The 27,879-nt window shown below is 41.4% G+C and overlaps 1 protein-coding gene across 3 annotated transcripts in view; it reads right to left on the bottom strand.

The window, feature by feature from the left end:
• The window catches only part of SLCO1C1 (solute carrier organic anion transporter family member 1C1), a 29,714-nt gene extending 2,226 nt beyond the window's left edge, over positions 1-27,488 (bottom strand). Inside the window, exons 1-14 of one of the 3 annotated variants that reach the window (XM_063155684.1) lie at positions 27,343-27,488; positions 24,327-24,468; positions 23,323-23,455; positions 22,508-22,629; positions 22,041-22,187; positions 20,840-20,938; positions 19,400-19,645; positions 18,381-18,545; positions 16,516-16,711; positions 15,394-15,559; positions 14,493-14,674; positions 10,391-10,455; positions 9,117-9,234; positions 7,049-8,090 (exon numbers count right to left, since the gene is read on the bottom strand). In XM_063155684.1, the coding sequence (XP_063011754.1) occupies positions 7,868-8,090; positions 9,117-9,234; positions 10,391-10,455; positions 14,493-14,674; positions 15,394-15,559; positions 16,516-16,711; positions 18,381-18,545; positions 19,400-19,645; positions 20,840-20,938; positions 22,041-22,187; positions 22,508-22,629; positions 23,323-23,455; positions 24,327-24,468; positions 27,343-27,471 (2,133 nt within the window). In that variant the 5' untranslated portion in view covers positions 27,472-27,488 and the 3' untranslated portion in view covers positions 7,049-7,867. Of the gene's footprint in view, positions 1-7,048; positions 8,091-9,116; positions 9,235-10,390; positions 10,456-14,492; positions 14,675-15,393; positions 15,560-16,515; positions 16,712-18,380; positions 18,546-19,399; positions 19,646-20,839; positions 20,939-22,040; positions 22,188-22,507; positions 22,630-23,322; positions 23,456-24,326; positions 24,469-27,342 lie in introns of those variants that run through there. The other 2 variants (XM_063155682.1, XM_063155683.1) reach the window with 2 other exon arrangements.
• Positions 27,489-27,879: the final 391 nt, after the last annotated feature.

Genomic DNA, 27,879 nt, shown 5'->3' with positions numbered 1-27,879 from the left:
CAGGTCCTGTTTGATAGCTGCAAACACTAACAAGAACATTTTAAAGACAGACAGAAAGAGTATCGAAGAGGTTCCGTAACAGAAAGAATATTGAAGAGGTTCCTACCTAGGTTCTGCATCCACAACAACAGCAGTTATGCTACCACACAAATGCTCAAAAGTCTGAGAATTCTCTCCTTAAGCAAAGCTCTGCTGGTACATGGCAGAAGAATCATTAACTTCCAACTCAAACCAATGTTTTAATCTTGTCTCCTCCCAGTTCTGCCCTCTGTTAAAGGTCCCAAAATCCATGTTTGTCCACAGAGGTCAAAAGTTAATTAGGATGAAGATGTGCAAGGGTGTTCCATTTGTAAACTCTTGTGAAGCATCTTTTATTTTTTTCTTCCCTGAAATTGTCTATATAATAATGGTTCACACCTTCCTGGGGTTTAAAAATATGATGTCCCAACTTTAGAAATATTCCTACTTCTAATGCATTTTGTTACGAAGGTTTATTTTCACTGTCTATGGCTAAAATCCATTCAGTTCAGATCTGCTAGAGCCAACTAAGAACTTGCAGGAAGAGAAAATGTAATGCCTTGGATATATGGAATAAATACGATGTTCAATAATCACTCATGCTTAGAAGACCGTTCATATTTATTGTTTATTGCTATTAGCAGCAAAGGCAGGTGAAATATGAACATTTATTAGGGTTCTGTGTACTTTGGAGCAGCCCTTTATCACTTACAGCCGTAGTCCAAGGAAACCCAGACAGGTTTATTTGGTTGTGCCCCTGCTGTGCCTTCTGCCTGATTCCTGAGAGTAATTGTACTTAAAAGGTAAGTTACTCTTGAGGCAGGTGTCTGCCTGGAGGTTACACCAAAATATTCAATTTCTGGTAGCTCCTGCCCCTTCCCTGCCAGCACTCTCACCACATCCCCAGTGTGATTTCCTCACAGGAATCAACCAGCTCAGTCAGACCTCGATGTACCCTTGATAAATCCATGCTGACTGCTCCAAATCACCAGTCCATTGTGTCCTATAGTGGCTTCAAGGTTAACTTGCTCTATAATCTTCCATAAACCTCTGCTGCTATTTTATTGATTCATTTTGGCTGTAACTTTTTGTGCAGAACAATTTATAGTTTTCCATGACTAAGTGATCAATAACGTGAACATTTCATTCAACAGTGCAGAGAAAATCCATGGTGTAGGTTATGATTGTATCCATTATATTTAAGTCTGAATGTATAAAAACCCAACACAACCAACATTGCCATCACTGTAATTTTTCCAAAAGAGTTGTCCTCACAGTCAGAGCGTTATTGAGCATTAAATACACGCAAGAGATGGAAATTCATGGACATCTTTTTTTTAGAGTTAGTGATCCTTCATGTCCTGCTGTGGCATAAAACACCAATTACCCACTTCTAGTCCCAAGACAAGCATGTATTCCCTGTTTTACAAAGTTTTTTGGTGAAGCTTTGCATTCCCAAGGTTGCATTTTCAGGTTGTCTTCAGATGTATTAGCAGACCTACCCACGTGGGTTTTTGGCCTTTTAATCCTAAACATCTGGAAAGGGATGGAGCAAAAATTACTCTCTTACTTTGGAGCAGTAGAACCTGTAGAAAAAGATGCTACTTTCTTTTTCAATATTGTTTGTTTCCTTTATATGATAAAGAACATTTCCTTGTTTTCATCATTCTGACAAGTGAGTACAAATCAGTTTCTCCCTATTTTTCCTAGCCCTGTATACACCATTAATTTACATCTTTCCAGCATTAAAATATCTTTTATACTTTGCTTTCAGTATGGCTGAGAAGAATTTTTCTATCTTCAAACTGCTGCTGTCCAAACTGTGTGTGGAAGCAGAAATCAAAGCTGACCTCTTGAACCAAGAATTGTTGACTCAAACTGCCAGAATGGGAAACTACCAAAGTAAAATCAGACTATGGTCTTACACCCAAAAAAGGAGATGTATCCCTTTTTCCATCCCAGACCCCCCACTATATTACTCACACTTGCAGGAACAATATAAATAAAAAGGATTATGACAGTAAAAAATCCCCTTAATAAGAACACTGAGCTATCAGTAATTTCTGATTCCTGCTGAGGGTTAAAAGCAGTCCTTACAAAAGCCACAGTGAGTCACTTTTAGCACCTTTAAGCCACCTTTAGTCACCTTTATCGGGCTGCAGACTCCTCCAGGCAGAGGGTGGCAGCAGATCCCACCAGGAGCAGCTGCCAGGGCACCCTTGGCAGGGGCAGCAGCGGGAGCTGCTCCCAGGCAGGGGCCAGCTGGAGCAGGCAGCTTTGATCAGAGCCCTTCTTATTCTCAGGGTGCTAATCCCCAGATACAGAAAATCGATGTATTTTAAAATTTAACTCTTTGTTAACAAACTAAATAAAAGGGACGGTGTACAGCAAGTGTAAGCAAATACTCCTGTAGTTAAGCTACTACAGGAATCCTCAGAGGGTGAAAATAGACTTTTCCACAACAGAAAAAGGTTCTTTGGCGCTCCTGTCCCAGTGTCTAGTTTCTGTGTGGTTCTGTTGAGCTAACAAGTGAGAAAAACAGCTGATCTGTGGTCTCCATCTTAGGCAGCGTCTGGGAATTTATCCTTCCACTGCTCAGTGGAGCATTTGCTGTTCAAAAGGACTCAATCATTTTCTCATTGATTTACCTCATGCATCTGTCTGGGGAAAAGTAGACCATGATGTGCTGTTTTAATGATTTTTTTTTCTCTTTTTTTTTAAATTTAAAATACAAAGGGTAGATATTAATGCTGGTTGTACAGCTTCTCTGTGCATTCAGCCTTAACCTGCAGCTTGGACTGGAGTTGTTACTACAGACATAGAATTAATTAAGTGTAAATCACTGACAGGTGAGAGTGCTTAGACCTTTTTAGTAACCCATCCAAATGTGAGCAGCATCACAGAACAGCAGAAACAAAACTCATCTGACTTCAGGTGAAACCCCAGGGAAAGCCCCCCAATGCCTTCACAAGGTCTGGGACATTAACTGAGCTAACAGGACTGAAAAAATTAATATGGCTCACATAATTAATTAAATACCTGATATTATATACAAAACCACTCCCATAAACTGCTCATCTGTCTCCTTACACTAGAGCAGATCTTTTACAAGAATGGGTGAGTCTTGATTTTTTTTCCAGAAAAATCTATCCGATGTCAGAAACATCCCATAGACTGTTCTAGTAAAAAAAAAAAAAAAAAAAAAATTCTATTACAGTTCTATCCTGCTTGATTTCCAGACACTGAAAAACAGTCTGTCTGCACAGTTAAATAAACAGATTGTTGCTGACTGTATAATCTTATCAAGGGTTGGTTTTTACTTAAACAAGTTTGTGTTTTCCCACATCTTATTTTAGAAGTGCCAACATCACAGGATCAACAAGAGGGCTCTGGTTGTGCACAACAGCCTTTCAAACTTACCATGCTCAACAGCCATGAGAGAAAGGAGAGAAAGCTTCCTGCCTGGTCACCATCCAGCTGTGAGAATGTGCTCCATGTGCTGCCCACTAAATCCTTTCCTTATTTACTCTCTTCAAAATTCAATGAACTGCAATAATCTGGGATGAGCTGTTGGTTAACTAACCTGCTGATATTAGCCACATGTTGCTTAAATAAGGTCCTTTTAATGAGCACTTCACATCACCATTAAAGGGCCCCGCATTTAAATTGCCCCTCATGTTTTTTACAGCAATTATGGACTTTTTGCCTTCTGGAGGTTGATTAGCACTGGATGAGGAGCTGCCTCATGCAGCACCTGCTTAGTGATGCTCCAGGGCACAAAAAAAGACAACCAGATCTATGATCCCTCTAGGCAACAGCCTTTGGGGTAGATTATTAATAATTATTAATAGTGCTTATCTATGTGAAAATGATTTTAAAATACTCCTGCAACCTAGCTGCTTGCCAGTCTATACACTTCAGAGCTTCTAGAATTTTTAGTAACTTTTAATATTTTTCAGAATTAAGCTGCATGTTGTGTCATCATCAGCCAAAGTGGTGCTGCCAGTGTTTTCTCTCAGATTATACCAATTGTGCTGGTAATTCAAAATATTGCAATACTGCTTTCATGTATCAATCTTCCTCATTATTTTAAGCATTTCAAGGAGGCAATCTATAATTATTCAGCCTGTTTACTGTTTTTGAGATATCCACACCCCTTGCTCTCTGGTTTTTGGTAATTCCCTCTGATGCAGGCATGGCATGAGTTTCATAGCTATATTTTATATATTATCTATACTTAATATAGCTATATTAGCTATATTTCATATATTTTATATATATATCCATATAAGATGCATTGTTCCCCCAGTCTTCTGATCTCACCTTTTTGCCTTTTTATCTGTTAGAAGTTCTTGAAGATTCCCTCCTGACACGGTTAAAAATGATGTGCCTATAACTAAGACATGTAATTTCATTTGAGAGTTGTATTTTTTGCTGGAGGTAGCAGAAGAAATGTGCCTTTGGCTCATGGGTTTTATTATGTGGCATGGCCTGCTTAGCCCAGCCTCATTCTGCATGTGAACAATGGGGACTTTTCTATAATATCCCACCTTTACATGGCGCACAGAGCTTCTTACCAAGGGGGTGAGCCCCACTCTGGCCTCTGAGGCTGATAGCAAAGATTGGGAAATGCCCTCAGCTAACTCTTTTAACAGTCTCACCTCTGAAAGATGTTTGCTTCCTTGCAGTCTCTTGGCTGTGATTTGGTGTCTCTAACTCTAAAAAGAAAATATCCAGGTTTGTTGACCTTGGTGAGACAGCACCAAGTTGCAGACACAGTTTAAGATGAAGAATTCTGGTAGGAAGATGGTCACAGATCCAAATAGTGCTGAGATATTTTTTTCAAGTATTATAACAAGTCCAGAATGTGCATCTATGGTCAGACACTCATCTAGGCATTCATGTTACTACTTGAAGCACTAAAATAAAGCAGCAGGCTTGAAAATAGTTCAAAGTGGGAATGGTTTCTATCAGCTCGCTAATTTACAGGATTATCATAGCTGAAGAAAGGGAGGAGAAAAATGAACATTTTCAAAATATAGTGCAAATAAGAGTTACTGAAACAAGCTATTTTCTGGTATTCTTATGTGGAAAGAAAATGGGTTATGGAAGGAAAGCCTGTATTTTAAAGAATTATTCACCAACTACAGGCTTAATATATAGCCATAGGAGATAACCCATGAAGATGATTTTTTCTGTCCTTGTTTCTTTCTGAACTAGAGTAGGATAAGTTTATTTATCTTAATTTCTTTATTTGCCTGATGTGATTTAGCTCCAGCCAACAAAATTAAATACCATGCAGCTGCTTGCTTACCCTGCTCCCACAGAGGAGGAGAATTGAAAAAAATTGAAAAAAATTGAAAAAAGAGAAAGGTAAACCCCATGGGTCAAGAAAAAATTAATAATTAGAATAAAATAAAATAGAATAATAATAATAATTGCAATGAAAAGGGAGAAAAAAAAAAGAAAGAGAAACAAAGCCTGAGAAAGACAAATTTTGATGCCTGATATGGTTGGTGACTGATATCCAGTCTGTTCCTTAACAACCACTGGTTCCTCCTGGCCAATTCCCTCCAGTTGATATCCTGGAAATGGCATTCCAGGGAAGGGAATTTCCCTTTGGCTAGTCTGGGCCAGCTGCCCTGGCCATGCTCCCTCCCAGGTCTTGTGCAGCTTCTTTCTCACTGGCAGAGAATGGGAAGCTGGAAAGTCCTTGACTTGGGGTAAACACAATTCCACAACCAAAACATCAGTGTGTTATCAACGTCATTCTCCTACTGAATCCACAACACAGCACTCTCCCAGCTCCTGAGAAGAAGATTTTCTCTCTCCCAGGTGAAATCAGTGAATTTTCCTGGCCCTGTGAAAGCTTCATAGTTGGTGGGTGGCAGTGTCCTCACCAGGACTGATCCACAAAGCAGGAATTGTCCCCATTGCTTTGACACTCATACAACATCAAACATCATACAACATATCAAAATGCAGATATGTCTCCTTTTTTATCCCAGTGTGCACTAAGCTGGGTTCCTCCTTTCTCTCATGGGATGTGACAGCTCATTTCTATGGGAAGTGCCCTCCTTGGGAGGCTGTGGGAGGCTCCCAGCATTGGTTTTACTCCTGGGTGCTGATGCAGTTTGACATTTTTTGCTGTTTTTATGATGATGTAATATGAATGACACCTGAGATAGGAACACCAATCTTTGTGGTTCATCCCGACCACAACTCTTGCCTAGTCCCATATTGATAAACCTTCAGCCTATTTTAATTATGTTTGTTTAGTTCAATATCCAGTGGTATTGAGCCCAGTGTGAACAGGCACAGATGTGCAGGACCTCAGTGCCCACAGCCTCTGACACTCACCTGGGACAGGTGAGTCCCAGATCTGGGACAGGAGTCTGGCTCTCCAAATTCCAGGCCACTGTCAAACACTGACCCATGTGGCCAATCTGGGTGGCATTGGCTCTTCCTCTGACAAATGCATTTTCCCCAGAAATGGGTTTAAAACCTAACCTTCTGCAGATTTTTGGTGCTTAAGCACCATCCTTCTTGGTCCTGCTATTGAGTGGATTAGGTAGGCCCCTGCTGGCACAGGACAGACATTGATCACTGATCACTGGTCATTGATAAATCCCAGTGAATCCCACTCTTATGCAGTGCCCCTCCTCATGCACCCCACTGGAGAGGCAGCAGGGTACCTACAGTCACTGCTGGGACAAAAATGATGGGATATGAGTTTGTTTTGCCAATATTGTGAAGGATGAAGCCTACCTTTCACCATGTGCTCAAAAATTCTGGTTGCTTTAAAGGATATCCCTATGGACCCACCATCACCTCTTCCAGTTCAAGCTTTCCTGAGATTTTTTTCACATTAAACAGCTATCCTTTGCACTCCCCACCCCAAATATAATTAATATCAAATATTGACAAAGCACAAAAATGTCTTAGTTTCAGCTAGAAAACATGACAAATTAAAAGGAAAAGCCCCAAGTCACCTGGTCTTTGAATTAAATTTAATTTTATTTTTCCCAAGCTGTCTTGTCATAGCTTTTTAAAGTATAAATCATACGTATCTTGCATAATTTTGTTATTACATCATAAAGTGCATGGAATTATTTAGTACACTGAGTACTAGCAAGTAGCAAGAAACTGCTGGAGATCTAAAAAAAGCTCTATTTTCATCCCAGTTTCCTTTGGATGGTACTCTTGTGGCCTCTTTGTAAGGACAACTTCTATTGCTGATGGTTGCGCTGCAACAAAAGCTACTGGAAAACAGATTCCTACCCACAACACTGACATCCCAGGTGTTATGGATGGAACCCAGGAGGTGCCCAGAGCCTGTGGCTGATTTTTCCTCCCAGCAAACCTTCCTGCTGCCCCGTGCCTTGCTGCTGGCCAGGATGGGCTCCGTACCCAGGATCCCTGCACCTTCCAGGTGGCCAAGTCAGGTTTTGCGCCGCCCTTGGCTGGAGCCATGGCAGAGGAGCTGCAGGGCAGCCTCCCCACTGCCCCTCACACCCAGGGACACCGAGGGGCAGCAGCAGCTCTGGCAGCCTCCTGAGGAGGGAGGGAGCTGAGGGGCAGCCACAGAAACGGGGTCTGGGAGAGGGCACAATGCACCTCCCCAGCCATAGGAAATCCCCTCACTCAGCTGAAAAAAAGGGTGAGCAGTGTTTTCAGAACTGTTCACGTGCTAACAAATATTGGTGGTCTTTGCTTTTGGGGTTCACAGTGAAAATTGGAAGAGGGTGAACATTTTCAGGGCGGCTACTAAGATACTGCTTCACTGATGATGGATTTTTGCCTGGAACACCACTCACTGGGTAAAAGCACGGTGGAGATCTCAGTTTTCCTAAAGCCTGGTCTCCTTTTCTGGCCAGTAAGTTGACTGAATTAACTGGTCACTATTGACAAAACTGTCTTTTCTGCTCTTTGTCCCACAGGCGCCTCTCTCCCCGTTGGCTGAGAGGGTCTCATCTTGTGGAGATGACTTTTTTCGGAGAACGCAAAGGACAGCAACACTGAAGAAAATGGACACCATGCCCAAGACCAAAGTCAGCCCCAGGTACACATACCTGAGAGAGAAATGATTGATCAGAGCCAACACAGGACCAGAAGGCAGCAAGGACACATTCATCTTTTCATCAGGTAAGGCTGAGTAAGGACACTGCAGTCAAGGGGATGGCCCTGGGGAGGGGAGTTTGTCAGCTCACCCAGGTCAGGTACAGAGTGCTCTGGGCTCAAAAAAGCATCTCAGGCATTGCCTGACCTCCACCCCAATGCGCCTCAGTAAGAATAGCACTAATATTTTTAGGGCAGTTACTCTATTTTTTAATATATAAACAGTACCAGTGGTGACAAGACCATTTGATGGCATTTTTGCTTTGCAGGCATAATGACAGCAACAACAGCAGCAACAATAACATCATAATGTTTTATTAGCAAAAAGAGTCCCAGCTGAGATTTTGCTCTTTCCTTCAAGTTTTCAAGACAAGATGTACCCTTCTCTCATGTTTATTTTCCTTGTGGTGGGAGAAGGGACAAACTGTTCTCCCATTTTCCTCTTACCACTGTTATTCCATTCTTCATTTCTGGAGAAGCCTTTCACAAATGCAGTTCAGACAATTACTGTCCTCTAGCAATAAATTAATAAAGACAACTCTGTACTTAAGCCTCTAGATAAACCAAGCATATTTTGTGGCACCTTTGCCTTCCATTTTTTGATCCAGCTCCAACATGGAGAAAAATTAGGTTTAGTATCTTATTTACACACACACACAGTATGACAGCAGATATATTGAAAGCTGAGGGAAGCTTTAGCATAAAATTGAGGTTTCAACACAACTTTTTTTTTTTTTGTGAATTATTAAAAGACAATTATTTACAGCTGATACTGAAACAAGATGGGTCCACCCCTCCCATCCAAAAAGAGATTGAATCAAGAGTGAAATATGAGCATTATTGTTAATATTGTTAGTCAGAGTTTTCCATTTAGTTTCAAATCTTTCACTCAAATTTTCCAACAGAAATTCTGCTACCAGTGCCAGGTGTAGATGTACTTTAAGAACCAAAGATAAGGAAGGAATGGAGAAGAGCATTACCTGAGTGCACTGGAGTCATAGAGTCTGCACGCTCCTCTTCCCCCACATCTTTTGCTGCCCCATTTCAGGCAAGCGGTGTCTATGGCTACTCCAAAATACACTGGGGCTGGAATCCCCGCTGGGTGTATTGAGCAAACAAACAGAGGTGAGAAATTTACTGTCCAGGGTGATCAGTTTCGATCTAGAGGCAGGTTCACACACAACATTCAATAATGCATTCCAGCAGCAAGGACACTTGCACGCTGCCTGGGGAAGACGTGCCTTGTGCTGCCCAGGCACACACCACCCCTTTCCTCCCTGCGGGAAGCCAGGAAAACATGACAAAACATCAAAAAGCCTCTGGAAGTCCCTGGAAGGAGTACTGGCCACAGCTTGGTTTCCTCACCCTGCAGGACATCTCTGGGGGAAAAAAGTAGGAGATAATTCTCCTTTCTTGAGAGCAACGGAGCCTGTTCAGCCTGGGTGTAGGGTGGGGATGAGAAGGGACAGAGACAGCGGGTTTGGAGCCTGCAGTGGGGCTGCAGGGATCCCCCAAGCATCTTGAGATCCCACTGTGGCAGGGGCAAACCTACTGCAGTTCTTGGGGCTGATGGAAAGGAAAAGCCTTTTTACATGTGCTGATGGGGACATCCTGCACTGTGTCACCTGGGGTGCTGGAGGAGAATGTAAGCCTGCAGAGAAAATCCTGGCCTGCAAAGGTGTAAGAAAGAAGCCAACAGCTTGCTTTGATATAATTTTCAGTTCATCTAACTCTGCTCATGTAAATTGGGTGCTTGCTTCTTGCTGATTCTTTTTTCATGAAGACCTAGAGGATTTTAGATTTGCCAGTCTGTTGGAATCTCATGTTACTCTTGATTTCAGGTGGCTCTGCCACAAGACTGCAGTGAACCCCAGGCACAGCTGTAGTCAGTCACATTAATTCCCTTAGAAACTAGTGACTACATGCCTGAAAAGCAATCACAAATTCTCAGCCACAGCTGTTCTTTTACACTTGTTGCTGAGTAAGGGACAAGACGAAATTTTGATGTTAGCTTCATAGCCTACAGGATCACATCTCTATAAATATTGGCCTTGTGTATTTAAATTATGCCTAGGATATAATTATGTGATTTATGAAGTACAAAGCAATTTCCTTTTTCCAAGTTTTTTTTAAAAATCATATGACATCTATTTGCAGATAGACATTGTTCTTTACAACAATCAAAGCTCAATTCTAAGAGAAATTATTAATGAAGAGTGAATTAAAACCAACTCAGGAGTACAAATGGACTTACCAAGTACTCTTATTGCCAGGGTATAGATGCCAAGTGCAAATGATTTCAAGTGGGGTTTAATGCATCTGAAAATAATAATAATAAAAGAGGTTTTACCTAGAAATAAAGCATCAGGTGTATATAATTAGAACACAAATAGAAAGAAAGGAAAGGAAAGAAATGTGACCTTTTTCTCCTTAATATCATGGACTTTGAGCAAACTGGAGAAATATGTAAAAAGGGTGATAAAAGCAGAACAGCACCTAGGAATTCTGAACATCTGTATTCAACAACACATTTTAAGATGGTTGTGGATTTTCAGATGATATCAGCACTTAGGGGTGTTACTAACACAGGACAAGAAAATTGCTAATGTAAATCACCCATCCATTGGATGGTTTTATTCAGTTGACACTCCCTGAAATTCAGGATCAAGTCCCAGGCTAGTACAAGGTATTCAGGCACTCACTTTTCCTTGCACCCTACCTAGATCAGGATCACACCTCCTGTAAAGGCAAATCCTCCAGGCCATTCTCTGTCAGAGCAGACCATTTGCATTTGGACCCTGCTGGGATTGCAGGGTGAGTCCCACACACACATCCAGCTCTCCTGGCTCCAGATGAGCCCGGCTCCAGCCCTGGATCCTCATCCTGGCTCCCTGAGGCTGGGCAGGGATCAGCTGCCTTTCCCAGCCTGCTGTCAGCAGGGTGTGTGTGGAGCCTCTCAGATTTGCAGGAATCACCTCTGCTGCTCAAACCTGCTGCTCCTCCATCACCTACCACACTGACTATTACCGTGCCTAATCCAGCACAAATCTGGGCATGTGTTTGATTTTGGCAAGTGGGTAGTGCCAGTCACATGGTCAAACAAGGACATTTTTGGTATGTGAGGTAACACATATATCAATATGGTGATTAATAGAACTTCTGTCACAGTCATTCTCTTCAATAATAAATATCTTTAAATAAATATTCAAATAATAAAAAATTATCTGGGCTGAAATTCAATTTGTCACCGTGGATGAACATAGCACTCTGGAGGTACAGTCTCTGAACCAGGGTGGCCTCTGCTCCTTCAAAAAATAATGTAATTTGGAATATTTTTTAAAAAATAATAAAGGCATTTCAGAATGAACTCTATTGTTCCTCACCAGTGGTAGTTTTCAACACTTTCTTCTCTAATGCCCTGCCCTTTATTTAGGTTTTTCCATGCATTATCATCACACTATCTCTTGATTGTGGCTTATACAAGAAGTGCCATCTGTGAGGGCATGGCTGTGAAATGATTTTGAGCTGGAAGAACAGTGTCTTGCTCCCCTGCTAGACACCTGCTACACAGACCCTCCTCAGCCCAGAGTCCTCCTGAACAAATATGAGGGCATAGAACGCAAAAAGTGGAAAATAAAAGCAATAACTAGATATTTGATATGTGTTTCACAGGATTTATATCCTGCAAAAAATATTCTCTTTCAGATGAAAAAAAATTGGTTTTCTTTTGTATTGTCTTTGCAAGGAAGCAGGAGCTCTTTGTGATGCTGAGTGATAGCCAGACCTCTTAGGGAGATCTGAGACTTCCTTTTCACTGCCTAATCCCTTGCTATTAATAGCTGGTGCTTGAACAACAGCGATCTGAACTGCAGGGCTTTTTTCCCAAAAACCTCAGGACTTACCCAAGTTCCCTGGCTGCTGTAATCACACTAATACCACCAAAATGACATTTCAGAAATGACTTGGTCACCAGCTGTAAGCACATTTCAATGACTTTAGTGTGCAAACCATCAAAGTAAATGTCACTAAATCTTACAGCTTTTAGGGATTTGGCTGTATTTGTCCTCCATGGCAGGTGCAGTGATAGCTGCTCATCTGAAAACATCAGCTTGCTTAAGTGCTGGAATCTTAACAGATATGACTGAATGCTGAATAATTTCTAAAAGTGATCATTGGAAAAAAATACATAATGAAGCCTATAACTTGACCTTGGGACTATTTGTGTCAAGGAAAATTTATTTTCCTTCTGGTAACAGAAGCACACTTTAAATTCAGCCAGATTTTTGGAGAAAGTCAGTCAGTGATGGATTTCAAAAAAGACAAAAGTAAGCATGAGCTTAAAGTGGAGTTGTGCCCAAAGGCCATTTGCAGTGCAGGAAAAAAAAAATAAAAAAAGGATTGAACTTACTGAAACATGTTTTATTTAGCTGCATATCAAAGGTGGATCCCTCCAATCCAGCAGGAAAACACATAACTTCTCAGTTTCTCTTAAATGTCTCTCAAAGTAAAATGATTTTCAACAGCAATAAAAGCATTGGAGCAGAACCAATAAAACTGTTTTTCTGATTTCATATAACAATGTGGTTTAGTATTGTAACTGAAAACCTTTCTAAGCTTTTCTGACTGAATTGATTAAGCAGTAAGATCGCCAAGAGCAGGTTCTTAGGGCTGAGAAGGGCAGCAGCTCTGTGTGATTTGAGCTTGCATGTGCTTGGTTATGAACATCTCCCAAACACTCCATTTTTTATGCAGTGGGGACAAGAAGAAAGCAGGAGGTTGAGCATGGCTACCACAGTTTTGAGGCCCTGTGTGGTTCCAGATCTGCACATTTTCCACCAGATACCTTATGGATAGAAGGAAGATTTGATGTAGAGGGAAAGGGGAACTGCACCCCTGCATAGCTCTATGCCCACATTTATCCAGTGTGTCAGAAGCAACCACAGAGACCAATCTGGCACAAACCCTGAAGGCTTTGCTGCAAGCCCTACACTCATGAATTGTCACAGACATATTTTCTGAAAAATCCTTTGCTAGGATTTTTTCTCCTGAGAAGCTGAGAGGCCTCAGAGGAAAAGAAAAACAATTATCTGCTGCTGTGGAATGCAACAGGTGCATTTTATTTGGTCCATGTGAGTTGTTTCTACCTGATGACCAATCACAGGTCCAGCTGTGTTGGGACTCTGGTCAGTCACAAGATTTTATTATCATTCCGTTCTTTTCTTTGCTAGCCTTCTGATGTCTTTTAAAACTTTCTTTAGTGTAGTTTTAATATATCATTCTCTTTTAATATAATATATATAATAAAATAATAAATCAGCCTTCTGAAACATGGAGTCAAGATTCTCATCTCTTCCCTTGTCCTGGAACCCCTGTGAACACCACCACAATGAATCATCCTCATCCTGGCACGGGGACAGCTCAGTTGTGCAGGAGCTTCAGTAAAAATGGTCTAAAATGGATTACAGTGTGATTGTTCTTGGAGAGAGCCCTCGAGGAGAGAGAGATGCTGTGAGGTTTTGCAGCACTCAGGGGTAACCCTGAAAGAAAAGATGTGTGAGGAGAGCTGTGCAGCTTGTGCACACCTCACTGGCAGGATTTGTGCAGGGCAGTGGAGAAGGATCCTCACATCAGCCATTTCTGAAAGTCTCTGTGTGAATATTTATTCTGGTTTAAGGACTGTGATGGAACCCTAGCTGAAATCACATTTCTTTTTTTAGGTTTTTCCATACAGCCTACATTCAGCCAGCTCTAACACTGGCATTGTCCATGGACTATAAAGATACCAGCAATGAGACAGGGCCTGGTCCAGAAAATTGAATTCAAAACCAAGGAGAAATTGGGAGCATGAAAACACAGCTATAATACCAAAGATTAGTTAGACTGGATTTACTCTTGTTTTGTTTGAGAAGTAGAATGTGCCCATCTGGAAATAATTTGGAAAAAGGAACTGAGAAAGAAAGGTTTCCAAAACAGAGCAGAGCAGGACTGGGAATCCAAACATTGCAAGTAGCTGACAAAAATCCAGATTAAGCACTTGTAGTATTAACTGCTTTCTGCACTTGCTAAAATTAGCCTCAAAGCTTACAGTGATGGACAAATAGTTCCAGCACTTAAATATGCACTGGGACAAGCATTCAATAAATCTGTGATTAGGAAATAGGAAAATAAAATCTTGTGCTAAAACAATTGTTAAAACAAGGAGAAAAATCTAGGAGGCACAATTATATGGAATATGCTATCTTGCATAGCTGCAAAACATTTCCTGATACCAGGAATGCCAGGAGGGGAGGGAGTACCAGTCATGTGTCAAAACACTTTGAAAACATTTGGCAATGCCAGCAGGAATTATTCCTTACCTTAGGAGCAGTATGTATCCAGGTGTGCCACCTACTGACAAAGTGTATGAAGTGATAACTGATATTACTAGGAAATACAGGAACATTTTGGGGCACTCGTTTCCTTTTTGACACGGTCCCACCACAGCTGAGGAGCTCTGTGAAGATTCAAAGGTTCCCACGCAGCTGCAGTTAAAAAATACCTGGAAGAGAGCAGGCAAAAGTCTATGAAAACCTAAATGATGGGGAATTGGATGTTTAGGAATTGCACATTCTGGATGGCTGAAATGTTAAGTCCAAAGTGGGAAATATTTTATGAAAGGAAAAGGCTTATATAATGATGGAGAAAATTATAAAGTATCTACTGTTGATGAATCTAGTTTTTAGGGTTTTTCCCAACAGTCTTGGTAGCCAAAAGCTCAAAAAAAAGAAAAAGCCTGCTACATTTTCTGCTTGTGATTTCTGCTGGAAACAGCAAAGTGAAAAAAATTTTAAATGTGGGTGCCAAATTGCTAAAAACCCTGAGGGGTTCAGGGCTGAAGAGGATGTGCCGTGCTCAGTTTAAATCCACTTTGACAGACCTGGTTGTACCAGAAAGAATGATCCCACCTCACATGGAAATAAAGAATTTTATGGCATTTTTCCCAGTGCCTTGTATCAGAAAGAAAGGTCACCTCACACAGAAATTATGGATTGTCTTACACCCTGTATCAGAAATAAAGATCCTGCTTCACATGGAAATGAAGGGTTGCCTCACACCCTGTATGAGATATAAAGACCCCATCTCACACAGAAATGAAGGATTTTCTCACACCTTGTATCAGAAAGAATGACCCTGCCTCACATGGAAATGAAGGATTATCTCCCACCTTTTATCAGATATCACTGTCCCATCTCACACAGCAATGCAGGGTTTCCTTACGGTGTTTTTCCCGGTGCCGTTGGACGCGCGGCAGCCAGCCAGGCAGGGGGACACGTAGGTGACCCCATTCTCCCCACAGATGGGGTCCCAGTCGCTCCTGGAACAGGAGCAGCCTGAGTTGCACTCTGAAAACAGGGCTTGCTCGTGGTCACTCACTGCTTCAGCTCTGTGGAATAAAAGAGGAGCTGCAGAGGAGCTGCCCAGCAGAGCAAACCACGATCACCTGTGGGGTGATGCTCTCTGCCAGGAGCACCTGGCCACCCCTTCCCTCTGTAGGCCATTAAATGTTGTCTCTTCACACCACACAGCAGTGTAAATCCTCATTTCTCTGTTATCCAAAGGTTTTCACACCATCTCACCACCTGCTGTGAGACAGTATGTACTTTATTAAGAGGGACAGCTACCAATTTATATTTGTGCATTTTCGCAGATTTTCTAAGGTTTTGGTTGTGCAGCTTTAACACAACTGGGCAAGTGGCACAGAAGGGAGTGAGCTACTCATGGGAAATGGTCTCTGTAGAAGTTAGAAAGAAACTGATCAGAATGGGATTCATCCAAACTGAGTGTCTGATACGTTGCACGACAGCTCTCTGTCAAATTCAGTCATCAGACACCAGTGGAGCTGCTGTGAGCCAGTGCTGGAAACTCCTCCCAAAACGTTAGTTTTACAGAGTAATAGCATGGGTAAAATGTTAGCCTCAGGTGTGCCTCATGGTTAATCCATGAATCCTTCAGTTTTGAGTTCAAAGGCTATCAAATGCCATTCATTGTTCAGTGGCACACAAAGGCAAGAAACAATTAATTGAATCTCTTCCCCCCTACTGAGCTACTCACATTGCCAGGAATCACTGGGCTAATAGGATGGGTCCCATGGCAATAATAATTAAAAAGTAATCAGAAAAATAATCTGCACTTGTGACATAAACCCCACTGGTTTATGCCACAATCATGAGAGGGTCATGACACAACACCCACTGGTATGGAGTGGTTTCCATTGATTTGAATCAAATTTCTGGGAAGCACATTCAGGTCAGTCACTCTCTTTTCAACAAGATCTACTTTGTGAAACAAAGTGAGGAAGGAATTGGGTTTGCAGTGGCCCTTTCTGCCCTGCCAGCATACCCATGGTAGGACACAGTCAGTCCAGCCACCTCTGAGTTCCCACAGCCCATGGCAAACAAGGAGAGCAGCAAAAGGTAACCAAAGAAAGATGATCCCAGGGAAAGCTTTGCAGCCCCCACAACACCGACTCCAAATCTCTTCATGATCAGTCCTCCAGAGAATATGCCAAAGGCCACAGCAGGAATGTTAATAAGACCTGAAATCAAACAGAAAATTCTGTATTAACGAAAACCCCAGCTCGATGGGCTAACCTTGTCAGCACAAAAACAACTGCAGCAATAGGATGAAGGATCTTATAAAAGATCTTCAGTCAGGACATTTTATTTTGTCCAGACTTAGACTGATCCTTGGAGTCTTACAAAGGTGCTGGGGACAGCTTTGAGAAATTTCCTCCCAAGGACATGCTTCTTTGCTGGTTCTTTGACAGAGAGATTATGGATAAAGTTTAGGTAATGCTCTTCCAATTCCTTAAGCTAGGTGGTTTTTTTTCACAATTAGTCTGTCTCTGGAGTAATCTGCTGATTCCTAGAGGACAAATTTAGTTCTTTCTAATATTATGAAAGCCAGAGCAAGACCTGCCTTTAAATATTTTTTTTTTAGTGCTTCAAATTGCTCTGAAAATTTTGGTATCTATCAGAGAGTTTGATAGCAACTGTTGTTTAAAAAAAAAAAAAGAAGAAGAAAGAGTAAAAGATGTTTGAAAAAGAAATAAGCACTGTGAGTCTGAGTCAGCCCTCAGGCTCCTTAGGAAGGGTGGATTTGGAGAGAAAAGAAAAGGAGGAAGAAAAATCACCTTATTGCAGGGACAGCCACTGAGCAGGATCCTCCCCTAACCAAGCCATCACACACTCCCTGCTGGATATAGTCCCAGTGCTCAGAGAAATCAAATGGTTCCTAATCCGCACTCACTTTGCACATACCTGAAAGCTTAGCTCCAGAAAATCTTTAAATACAATGAGAAGTACTGCACTGAATGTAGGGATTGTTTTCTGGACTTTCTTTGGCCATCAACTGTACTTGAAGATTTCTCCTTGCTTTGAGGAGTTTGGTGCCAGGAAATTCCAGCTTCTATCTTGAATGGAATTAACATAGCACAATGGATCATATCAGCTTTTCTGCACATATAGACCTCTGTTGCTGCGCAACTAATGCTGCTCTGGAACAAGGCAGCTCCCTCTGGGCTGGGGAGATGTAAACCTCTTTGCTGCTAATGCTATTGAAGCCCTGGACCTCTGGAGCTGAACCCCACATGCAGCTTCAGCAGCTGGGCAGTCCAGTCCACCCTCATGAAGTCAGCTATAAAAATGTTGATTTCTGTACCCAAAGGCTGAAGCAGCTTCTGTCTCTTGTGCTGTAAGGGGCAGCTTGGGATATGACTTTTTTCCCTTTTATTTAACTACAATCTCTGCAGAGAGTCACCCACAGCACTCATTGAACTGATCTTTGTTTTGTTGAAAGAAATGGGAAGCCACCAAGGCAGCAGATCTGTCTGATGATAAATTTATGTGAACTGTTTTAAAATTATTTCTCAGTTATTTTCTTGTATTGTACATACATTAGGTATGTACAAATGATGTAGATGGAAAGGGGAAGGGAAAGGAAGGGGAAGGACTTTTCAGATTTCCGGTGGGAATTAAGATACCAAATCATGTAAACTTTTACAGTAAGTCTTGCATAGATAAAGTCAGAGTTAATTGGTGCTGAAGCAGAAATGAAATAACTTACCTTCTATGAGCTATTACTTAAAGTAAGACAAGGAAGGAGAAGAAATTAACAAACCTTAGAAAACCACAATTTTTCCTATATGTATATGCTGCTCTTAAAATGTCCATATTAAAGATATCAAGAAGCAGCTATAGCATTACCTATGACAAAGTTAGTTTTGGAAGATGTCTGCCCATACTGTTGTTCAATATACTTTGGCTTATATGTCACCATGCCAATCAAAGAATTGAACTGAATAATACTTGCACACAAATACAGAATGTAAACTGGATTCCCAAAGAGGTTCTTCAGGGATGGCAAGAAGTCTGCAAGACAAAACAGCAGAAATAACAATCAGGCCAGAGAGAGAATTACTGCTGGAATAATGCTTTGTAACATGTGTGCCCCTTCCAAAAAACCCAAAACTGGAAAACATTTCAGAGGGAATCTGTGAAGTTCCCTGTTGCTCTTAACAGTTCCCTCATTTCTGGAGGGAGGAACAGTGGAGCAAAACACTAAGCATCAATTCCCCAGAAAAGAGATCTTGTTTTAAATACCTTCTTTCCACCATAAACCAGGAAGGATTTAGTTTCTATGTGTCCTCAACAGCCACAGCACTGTTTAGCTTAATTTGGGGCAATGAGCGCTCAGCACAGCTGACAGTAAACACAGAAATACTGAGCTGCAGATTCCAGTTCTGAGGGAAAATGCTTTTGGCAAAGCAAGGCCAAGGAAATGCAATTGTGCAAACCAGCTTCTGTCTAAATCCAGACAGCCTCCTCTAATACTGTAGCTGCTCTGTGCCCATCTATATTCTGATCAGATATTGAAAATGTTTTCCTAATGCAGGAAAAAAATAATTAGCAAAAATCAAGGGTTGGGGTTTTTTTTGAGCACCACTTCTGCAACAGTCACTACATGTGAATAAAACATTTTTGCAGAACTTTATATGTGCTGGGCCACTGTTATAATTTTACAAATCTCAGCCATTTCGCATGCAATAGCAAGTCCAGGGAACACTGAAGTGATCTTTTTGTGTGTACTATGGAGTTGGACAGTGAAAGGGGAAAACCAGAATTCTGAGACCATTAAAATGGGGACTCAGTAAGTCTAAAATTTTAAGTCTAAAAGCCCCTGAGAGAAAATCTGAACAATCAGGAAGAAAACTCAAGTGATTTGCCTTTTGCCATCTCTGCAAGCTTCGCCTGCTGCCAGGAGGATGTGCCTTGGTCCTTGCTGTCCTCAGTGATGAACCTGGAGTGCTCAGAGGAGGTGCTGGAGTCCTTCCTGCCCTGGGGCCTGGGGAGGTGCCTGGGCAGGAACCAGAAGGGGATGCCAGCCAGGATGCTGATCAGCCCAGCTATCAGGTAGCCCAGCCACCACGCCCCCACCCACTGCGCGTCCTTGGGGCTGATGGTGACAGTGTCTGCAGAAAGGGGAAAAGGAGAAACAAATAAATGCAGGGATGTGCATCCTGTTTATGGAGTGACAAAACTGTCCTTTGTCTCCTAAAAAAGGAAAAAAAGCCCAGAAGTTTCTCTCCTCCATTAGGTAACAAGACATCTCATAGGACCTGGCAGTCACCTCAAAATTAAGGATAGCCAGTTGGACAGGAGCCAAAAAGTTCTGCCTAAGCAATTTACTAGAAAAATAAGAGAACAAAGGAGCTAATGGCTTTTGTAAGGTGTTTTACAGGGGGCAAGAGCCTCTTGTCCTGGCTTGGTTTTTCTCTGTAAAAAGCTTTGTTATTTTGCCTCTTATTAAAACTTTTCTGTTTCCAACACTGCCACAGAAGCCATCCTGCTGATTTTATGCCATCTGAGGTGGCTGAGCTACCTCAGGTGTGATACAGATCTCCAAGAGCTTATGAGACATGGCTCGAGGAGAACCCTATATCAAATAAACACATCTGGAGGATATGTGCTGCTGCTAAGGAAGGAGGGTTTGCAGGGTGGTTTTTCCATCCAGGTTTGGCTGTGCTCTGTGTCACTGGGTGCTTTACAGGAGCAGCTGTGGGGACATGCTGAGGACTCACTGATTGCTGGCCCTGACACTGCTGTGCCACTTGCACGTCCCCAGAGATGCTGCAAGCAGCAGCACTTGGGGCAGTCCAGGTGGCCACTCACCTGCTCCCAGCCAGGCTGTTCTGCACAAAATCCCAGACAAAAACCTGTTTTCCTCCTGATTTGTTTAAAATTATTGTTTTCTCAGAAGAAGAGCAATCAGGAGATTTGGTGCCCCCTGTCAAACCACTTTTCTAGGCAACAAATATTAAAAAGGCACATGCAGGATCCTGAGCCTCAGTCCTGTTTCCTCCTGGCTCCCATGGTCTCCCCAGAGCCTCCTTAGCAAGCATCTCTTGGAGGCTCCTGCTGCAGATCTGCTGGGACTGAGGAAGAGTCAGAGCTCCTTCTTCCTCTACCCCCATCCTCCTTGCCAGCCTATTCTGCATGGAGCCCTACACTGCTGTATCCTTTTCATTTCACAGAGTGCCCACTCTACCCCTGCTAGCCCCTCATGCCTAGCAGATAACCAGACTTCTTGGCCAAAAATAGGAATTTTGGAGCCTTTATTTAAAAACCCTGACTGGGTTTTTTAAGCCTGAGTGTTCTGAACTTACCCAGGTCCACAAAGCCAATGTCAACGTAAAGTTTGGCACACAGGGATCCCAGGAGAAAGCCAAATATTGGCCCTATAATTGCCACTGTCTGCACACAGCCTGGAAGGGAAAACAGGGCACTGTTACACTCCTGAGCTAAAAAAGGGCACTGGTTCTTCTGCATCTGACAGCAGATTATGGCATGTGATGGGCAGCAAGAGACACACATTGAAATATTGTATTGAAACACATTGAAATATTGAAAGACACAGTTACACAAATTGAAATATTTACAAGAAGAAAAAAAGTCATCAATAAAATCTTCCCCACTATGATGACACATTTTATTGTTATCCAATTAAAGATTTACATTCAGCCTAAAGGAAAAAATGTCAGCAAACTGAATGGCCTGAACTCAACAGCAGCACAAATCCACAATTGCTAGAAATGGCTTAGCTGACAGGATCACAGTAACTGGGGAGCAAATGTCATTTTTTTTAAAGTTAACTGATTGCTTTCAGTTGAGGTAGGCCCTGAACAGGCTGAGAAATCCCTTTGCTTTGGTTTCCACTGTTAATATGTTTCAATACATCCTCAGCCAAACTTTCTGAATACTTTGAATTTGAAAAAATTCACCTGGAAATCTGGGAAGACTGAATCTTTTACAGAGAGAATCTGATTTTTTGCCTTTTGCCTGATTGGAAACTTGTTAAGAGCAGATGCTGAGGAGATAGGACTTTTTGGTAATATTTCAGGTACAGCCATCAGACAATGAACAAGAAAATTGATCCCAACTTCCTAAAGCTTCAGTACTATTGTTTACAATCCTCCATGAATCTGGAGGGAATGTTTTGAGTGCCCATTGCAATTCTATTTTAAGTGCTTAAAAGAGAGCCTGTTTTTATCACTTTCCAGAGAACTGAATGTGCACAGAGGCTCAGCAGTCCACATCCAGAAGAATTAGGAAGATTAGGGTAACAGCAGGAACCCAAGGTCAAATTCTTTCACCAAATTAAGATAATGGAACTGTGCTGGTATAATTAAATGGGAACTTGGTCCCTTGGGTGTACATGACTGTTAAATAAACTTTAATATTGGAAATGATGCAAACAAAACAATCAGGGCAAGTTAATTCAATACAATTCATTCCATTATTCAGAACGACTCAGTTCTCTCCTCTGGGGAGAAGTGCATGAGGAAAAAGCAATTACATTTATTTTACCAATATATAAGGCAGCATTCTCTTCGACAGCATAATCATCAATGTATGCAATTCCCAGGGGCTGGATGGGGGTTTCACCTATTCCACGCAGGAGGTTTCCAAGCAAAACATAGATCCACATGGAGGAGCCTGCTTCCTTCTCACACCCTGGGGGCACAGCAAGAGACAGCAACCATGTGTTTGTAGTAGCACTTTGACACTCAAAGCTCAGGGCTCCTAAAATACTTCTGTTGTGGGAGAAACACTAGGAAAACTGTGAAATGGCCTAGGGTAGAAAAATTTTTAGCATGAGTTGCCTCAAAGATAGTACAATTTTGCTGGTTTTATACATTTGCCGCCCCACTCCTTTTTAGAAAACTCTTTCACTGCCTTTAATGAAAACTGGGATCTCCTGACAGAAGGATTTGGGGAACATCAATGACAGCAAAGCACTACCAGCCCCAGGATTTAACAGAGACAATTCTCACCTGCATTTACTTTTGCTTGAGATTTCTCCAGGGCTGAGAGTGGAGTTTGGCTTTTGTCCTGCAGACATGGAGAGAGGCTGACAGTGGAATTGATGGTGGAAGAGAATATTTCATACCTGTATCTGTTTGGAAAACAAACTTGTATTTATCCATAAGTACTGATGAGAAAAAGCAAGCAGATCTGTGACTACCAGACAGGCCTAAAGGACTAAAGTGCAAATTTCATCTGCATCCATAAGAATCCATCTGGATCCATTGCCTGTGGTGGTTTTCAGGGCATAAACAGAGCTCTGTTTGTGCTGCATCTGTACGTGAAAATTGTCCCGTTGGTTCTTTTTGCAACAGTGATTAATTTCAGTTTAACAGGCACTTTGCTCTACTATGATACATGAATTTGGACTGAGATTATCAGACACTGGTGTATCCTCTGGCTTGTCTTTCTGAGTTTAGTCATCACTTCTTTACTGTCATTTAACAATTCCTAAACCACACCAAAATGTGGCCAGTCAAAATCAGAGACTAATTTGAAAAAGCTGATTACAGCTTAAAAGAATATACATGTTAAATTATTTGCTCTACAGTAATAAATTATAAAATAAATAATTATTTTTAATAATAAACAATACTTAAAATAATTTTAAAATAAATAATTATTTGCTCTACAGCAATAAATCTTTTCACAAAAAAAAATTTAAATTAAGTAACCACATTCCCATATGCCTATTTCTATCCTCACAACCAATGCCTAAATGTTTTAGTGAGTGCCATTCAGTGTGCACAGCCCAGCTGGAAAACAGGGATCACTCTGCACTTACCTTCCCATGAAGAACTGGGGCATTGCAATTAGGAATGTTCCAGCTGACATAATTAAGCAGCCTGCTCCAATTATTCTTGGCCTGTGAAGCTTTGCTCCAAAGTAGCTCACTAGAATTATGATTAGGAGGTTCCCTTTGAGAGTACAAAAGGAAAACTGAGTTTTACTGCTTGTTGACAGGAGATCCCCTAAAATAACAATTCCCAGTTCGTAGTACAGGCACTGATTTGGTGGGAATGGCCTTTCTCCCTTTTCCAGGCATTCGCAGGAGCCCAGTGACTCCTGTGCTAGGAAAACCATAAAGCTTTGGATAAACAGCTGGAAAAGAGGAGAAAGCCTGTGCCAGCTGAAGAGAGCAAATAACCAGAAAGGCAGGAAAAGGAGGAATCAAGCTGAGTTTCACACACTTAGGCCAAGATTTCATACCAGTGAGTACCACAGCCCACAGAACACCCATGAGATAACTTCAGTAACCTGAAATTGTAACAGATAATGACATGCTGGCAACCTTAGTGTGAGAGGGAAGGAGAGGGACTGGACAAGAAATGTAGATTATAATTAGAGGTTTGTTCTCCTGCTGCTTAATAATGGGCATAATGCTTAATAATAATAAAGCTTAATAATGCTTGATAATCTGTTCCTATAATAATGGAGATCACAAAGGACAAACACCTGTGGGTGAGGTGGATTTCTGCCTGCAGAAATCCGTGAAGGAAAATTCTAATTCAACATCAAAAGTTTATTAGTCTCATGCTTAACTTACCAAATTACAATTAGCCACATGCTTAGCTTATCAAATTATATTTTTTTATGTCTATGCTGAATTGCTTGTATTAGCAACCTTATCCTATTGAAAACAATCATCATGATAACCCCACTTATTTTTACCAGGTGAATCTTGCTCAGTTTTAAGTTTTCAGGGAGATTCATGCAATCATTCCTCAGAACAAACTGCATCACTCTTTTATTTTTCTGAAAATAAAAACGTGTTTCTACAGCACGTACCAATTTCAAAGCTTCCATCAATAACACCAACCAAAGAGGAAGGGATGTCAAATCTTCTTTCTATTTGTGTGATAGTACTTTTTAGATAACTTCCTGACAGTGCTTTAGCAAAATAAACAAAAGACAATGCACCAAGAAATATCTGGGGAAAAAAAAGAGACAGTGATTAAAATCGGACAGTACAGAAGATATATGAATTATTTTTAAACATGTTCTGCATTCCTACCTCTTCTTTTGCCAAATAGCCAAACCAATATTCCTCCTACTTCTTATTAAATGCTAGATTGCTGATTTGTTCATGTCTTATGAGCAATATTGATGAAAACTGAATTGACTCTCAAGCATTGCTAATTTCAGGTAGAGGCCAAAGTTACTGTTCTGTTGAAAGACAGAAACCTGTGATTTTCTCTTGTACAGTAACCATATGGATAAGTGCTAAGTGTGGCTTGGTGGGGAGGTGAGTTTTCGAACATTTCTAAATATGTTACATGTTCTGTGAGATGAACCTGCCAGGCAACTCTCTTCTACTAATACATGCATTTTCCTCAGAGTGCACCCTGCATTTTGCACCTTCTCCCCTCCCTTTATTTTGCAGAGACAGTTTTCTCTCAGCTATCACTGCATCTGTTTTAGCATGTCCTTCTGAATCAGGAGTGGGTTTTGGAAATTAAACTCCATCTCCCTTCCCAGTGCTTTGGTTTGTACTTCAGAGGTACAGACTGAGCCCCTTTCCCACAGAATTAACCCGAAAGAGGAGGGCTGGTCTGCAGTGCCTGTGGTGGGAGTGCAGGGTCCTCAGAGTGAACTCTGTTCCTGCAGATCTATTGCCTAAATCAGCCCTCACTGAATGCAGCCCGGTTCAGTTTATTTGCTCCACAGATAATCACACACAGTGGAATAGGTCATGGAAACCACAACTTTGCTTTCTACCTTCAGGTACAGGCGGTGTGGACCCAAAATGAATACAAATATGGATGCTTTGTATAAAACCCAGTCCCAGAAGTTAAGAGACACATTAAGGTTTTACTTAGAAGTCTATAACCATGTGCAGCTCCTTAATCCTCTCTGACAATCACACTCCCAGTAACCACCTGCTCTGAGCAATGTGCTCACCTCCAGTGCAAACCTCACAACGCCTCATTTGACAAGGCACAGTGGCAATAACAGCACTGCTGGATGCAAATTCAAGTATATTCAAATATATCTCTGTGTCACTTTATCCAGGGCTGGTTATCCCTCCTTCAGAAACAGTTGTGGGTAAATAAATATTTACAAACCCTCTCTGGGTCTTTTTTTCCTACAGCAGCATCTCTCAAAGGACTCTCCAGTACAATCATTATAATTTTCTGTATTTTTATGCCCTTGGATTTTAAATAGCAATGTGACAGCACATAGTTTTGGGTTTTTTTACAGGAAAATTGTATAGGTAAACTACATCTTGAAATGCTTCTGAATGTCTTTGGAACAAATTTTTTTACTGGGTTTGCTTCTGTGCCAGGTGTGCAGTGGTGGAAAGGCCCTCCTGAGCTAGGGGTGGGACAGAAAGGTACACATGATTTCACATTCTTCTCTGTTTTGTCAGTGCTTGTAAGCAGATATTTCACTACATCTTTCTGGTTAATGAAGGCAATTTTAAGACATAGGAAGGTTGATAATTGGTAAAAACAACCTGTTGTATCTGTATATTGTTTTCTTAACACATTAGGCAAAACCTCAAGCAGACTTTTTTATGACTTGGAGATATCTTTAATAATTTTGTTCTGACTCAGCAAGACCTTATCAGAACTCAAAAAGGGTTAGTTCACCAAAAAAAGAGAGAGGGCTTCCAAGTTCCTACAAAAATACATTAGTAATATCAGTTTGGGTTCCTAGAAGACACAACTTTAAAGAGAAAGAAACTGAGCTGAAATGATATTGCTTTTCTATTTCTGGAGCTAATAAACTGATTCCTGACTGGCTAATGTGTGACTGAAGTCTTATTCATTGAAGGGATTGGATTATCATTGTAGCAAATGGAGAAGCTGTGATAGAATTATATTATGGTACAAAATTTATTTAATAACAACTCATCTTTCATTTCAAAACAAAACCATTTAAAATTTATAGACTTCAGGGCAACTATTGCTCATTTCACTGACTGGAGTTGGATTAATAGCTGAAAGATGCGTGTTTAAGTGAGGGGACAAAACAACAGAAATAAAGACTGTGCACCATGAAAAGAACGAAGCAACGCCAAAAGCTCATTTTTTGTGTAACTCAGATCATCTCAGCATTGCACGGTGATGTTGAGCCCTCACCCAGGAGAGTGTCAGGAGGAGGGGCAGAGGCAGCAGGCAGAGCCCTGTGCTGGCTGCTGTGCCCCCTGTCCCGAGCAGGGAGATGCAGCTCCCTCCAGGCAGGCACAGCCACATCCCGAGGCTCGGAGCAGGGACCTCCCTGCCCCAGGAAAAACTTCCTGGGGGTGAGAGAGGTGTGGAAAAAGTGGTAAAAAAGAAATAATATTTCTGCAGTTTCATTGCAGTCACCTCATGCAGAGTTCTCTTGAATGAGGAGCATTACAATCATGCTTTAATAATACAGCACTCAAAGCACACAGACCATAACACAATATTAGAGAGCCCAGCAGAATACCATGGCTGCTGTCTTAAAAAAGCAACTATCTTAAAAAAGCTACTATCTTAAAAAAAGCAATCTGCACTGACAGCTGCCTGTGCCTGTCTGCCCTTTTCTCAACTTCAGGTGGAGCAATAAGGAAGATAGAGGGACTTTTTAGGATGGGTCTTGGAAGATCTCACAATATGCAAGCCTCAGCGAACAAATAATACTTGATGACTGCCAAACCTTAGGCAACTACAGATCTGAAGAAGATTTTCTGTGACTTAGAAACGTATCTAATAATTTCATTCTGACTCAGCATGACATAATCAGAACTTAAAAAGGGATCATTCATTAAAAAAAGAAAAATTAGAGAGAGTTTGTAACTCCCTACTGGAATATTCAAAAGCTCTTACTCTACCTTTAGACCTCCACAACACGCCTGCTTTTCCTTGGATGCAGAAGATTCGGATTTGAATGAAGATCGGTCCACGGGCAAGACTGTGTTGTTTGAGAAAAAGTGAGTATTTTCCTTGGATGAAACCTCCATGATGGTATCCTCTGCCTCTAAAGCAGAAAACATGGAGAACACTTTAAAAGGGCATCCCATTAGCTCAGCCTCAAAAGCTCATCATGTGACAGCAACACCCCGCTGGACTGTTTTCCCAACAACAGCAATTACCAAACTTTACAACAGAATCTGACCAGTGCACTGGATGTTTAATTATGGAAATTTGCAATCCACTTGCCTATAATAATGGAGATTAAATCATACTCAGCAAACAGCCATCATCTTCGCTCTCTGGCCATCATCAATGTGATTTCATTAAGCATTTGGCCAAGCATTGCCAGCAGACTGAACAAGGCTCATTAACATTTTAAATTACATTTCTGAAGGCTACATGTAAATTCATGTTTCTGGATGTGACCAGGTCTGCAGAGATTTCTCAGCACTGAT

Source organism: Melospiza melodia, chromosome 4, assembly GCF_035770615.1.
Source record: "Melospiza melodia melodia isolate bMelMel2 chromosome 4, bMelMel2.pri, whole genome shotgun sequence".
NCBI classification, from domain to species: domain Eukaryota; kingdom Metazoa; phylum Chordata; class Aves; order Passeriformes; family Passerellidae; genus Melospiza; species Melospiza melodia.
The sequence above is the reverse complement of the archived record's forward strand: the minus strand, read 5'-3'. Positions and strand labels throughout refer to the sequence as shown.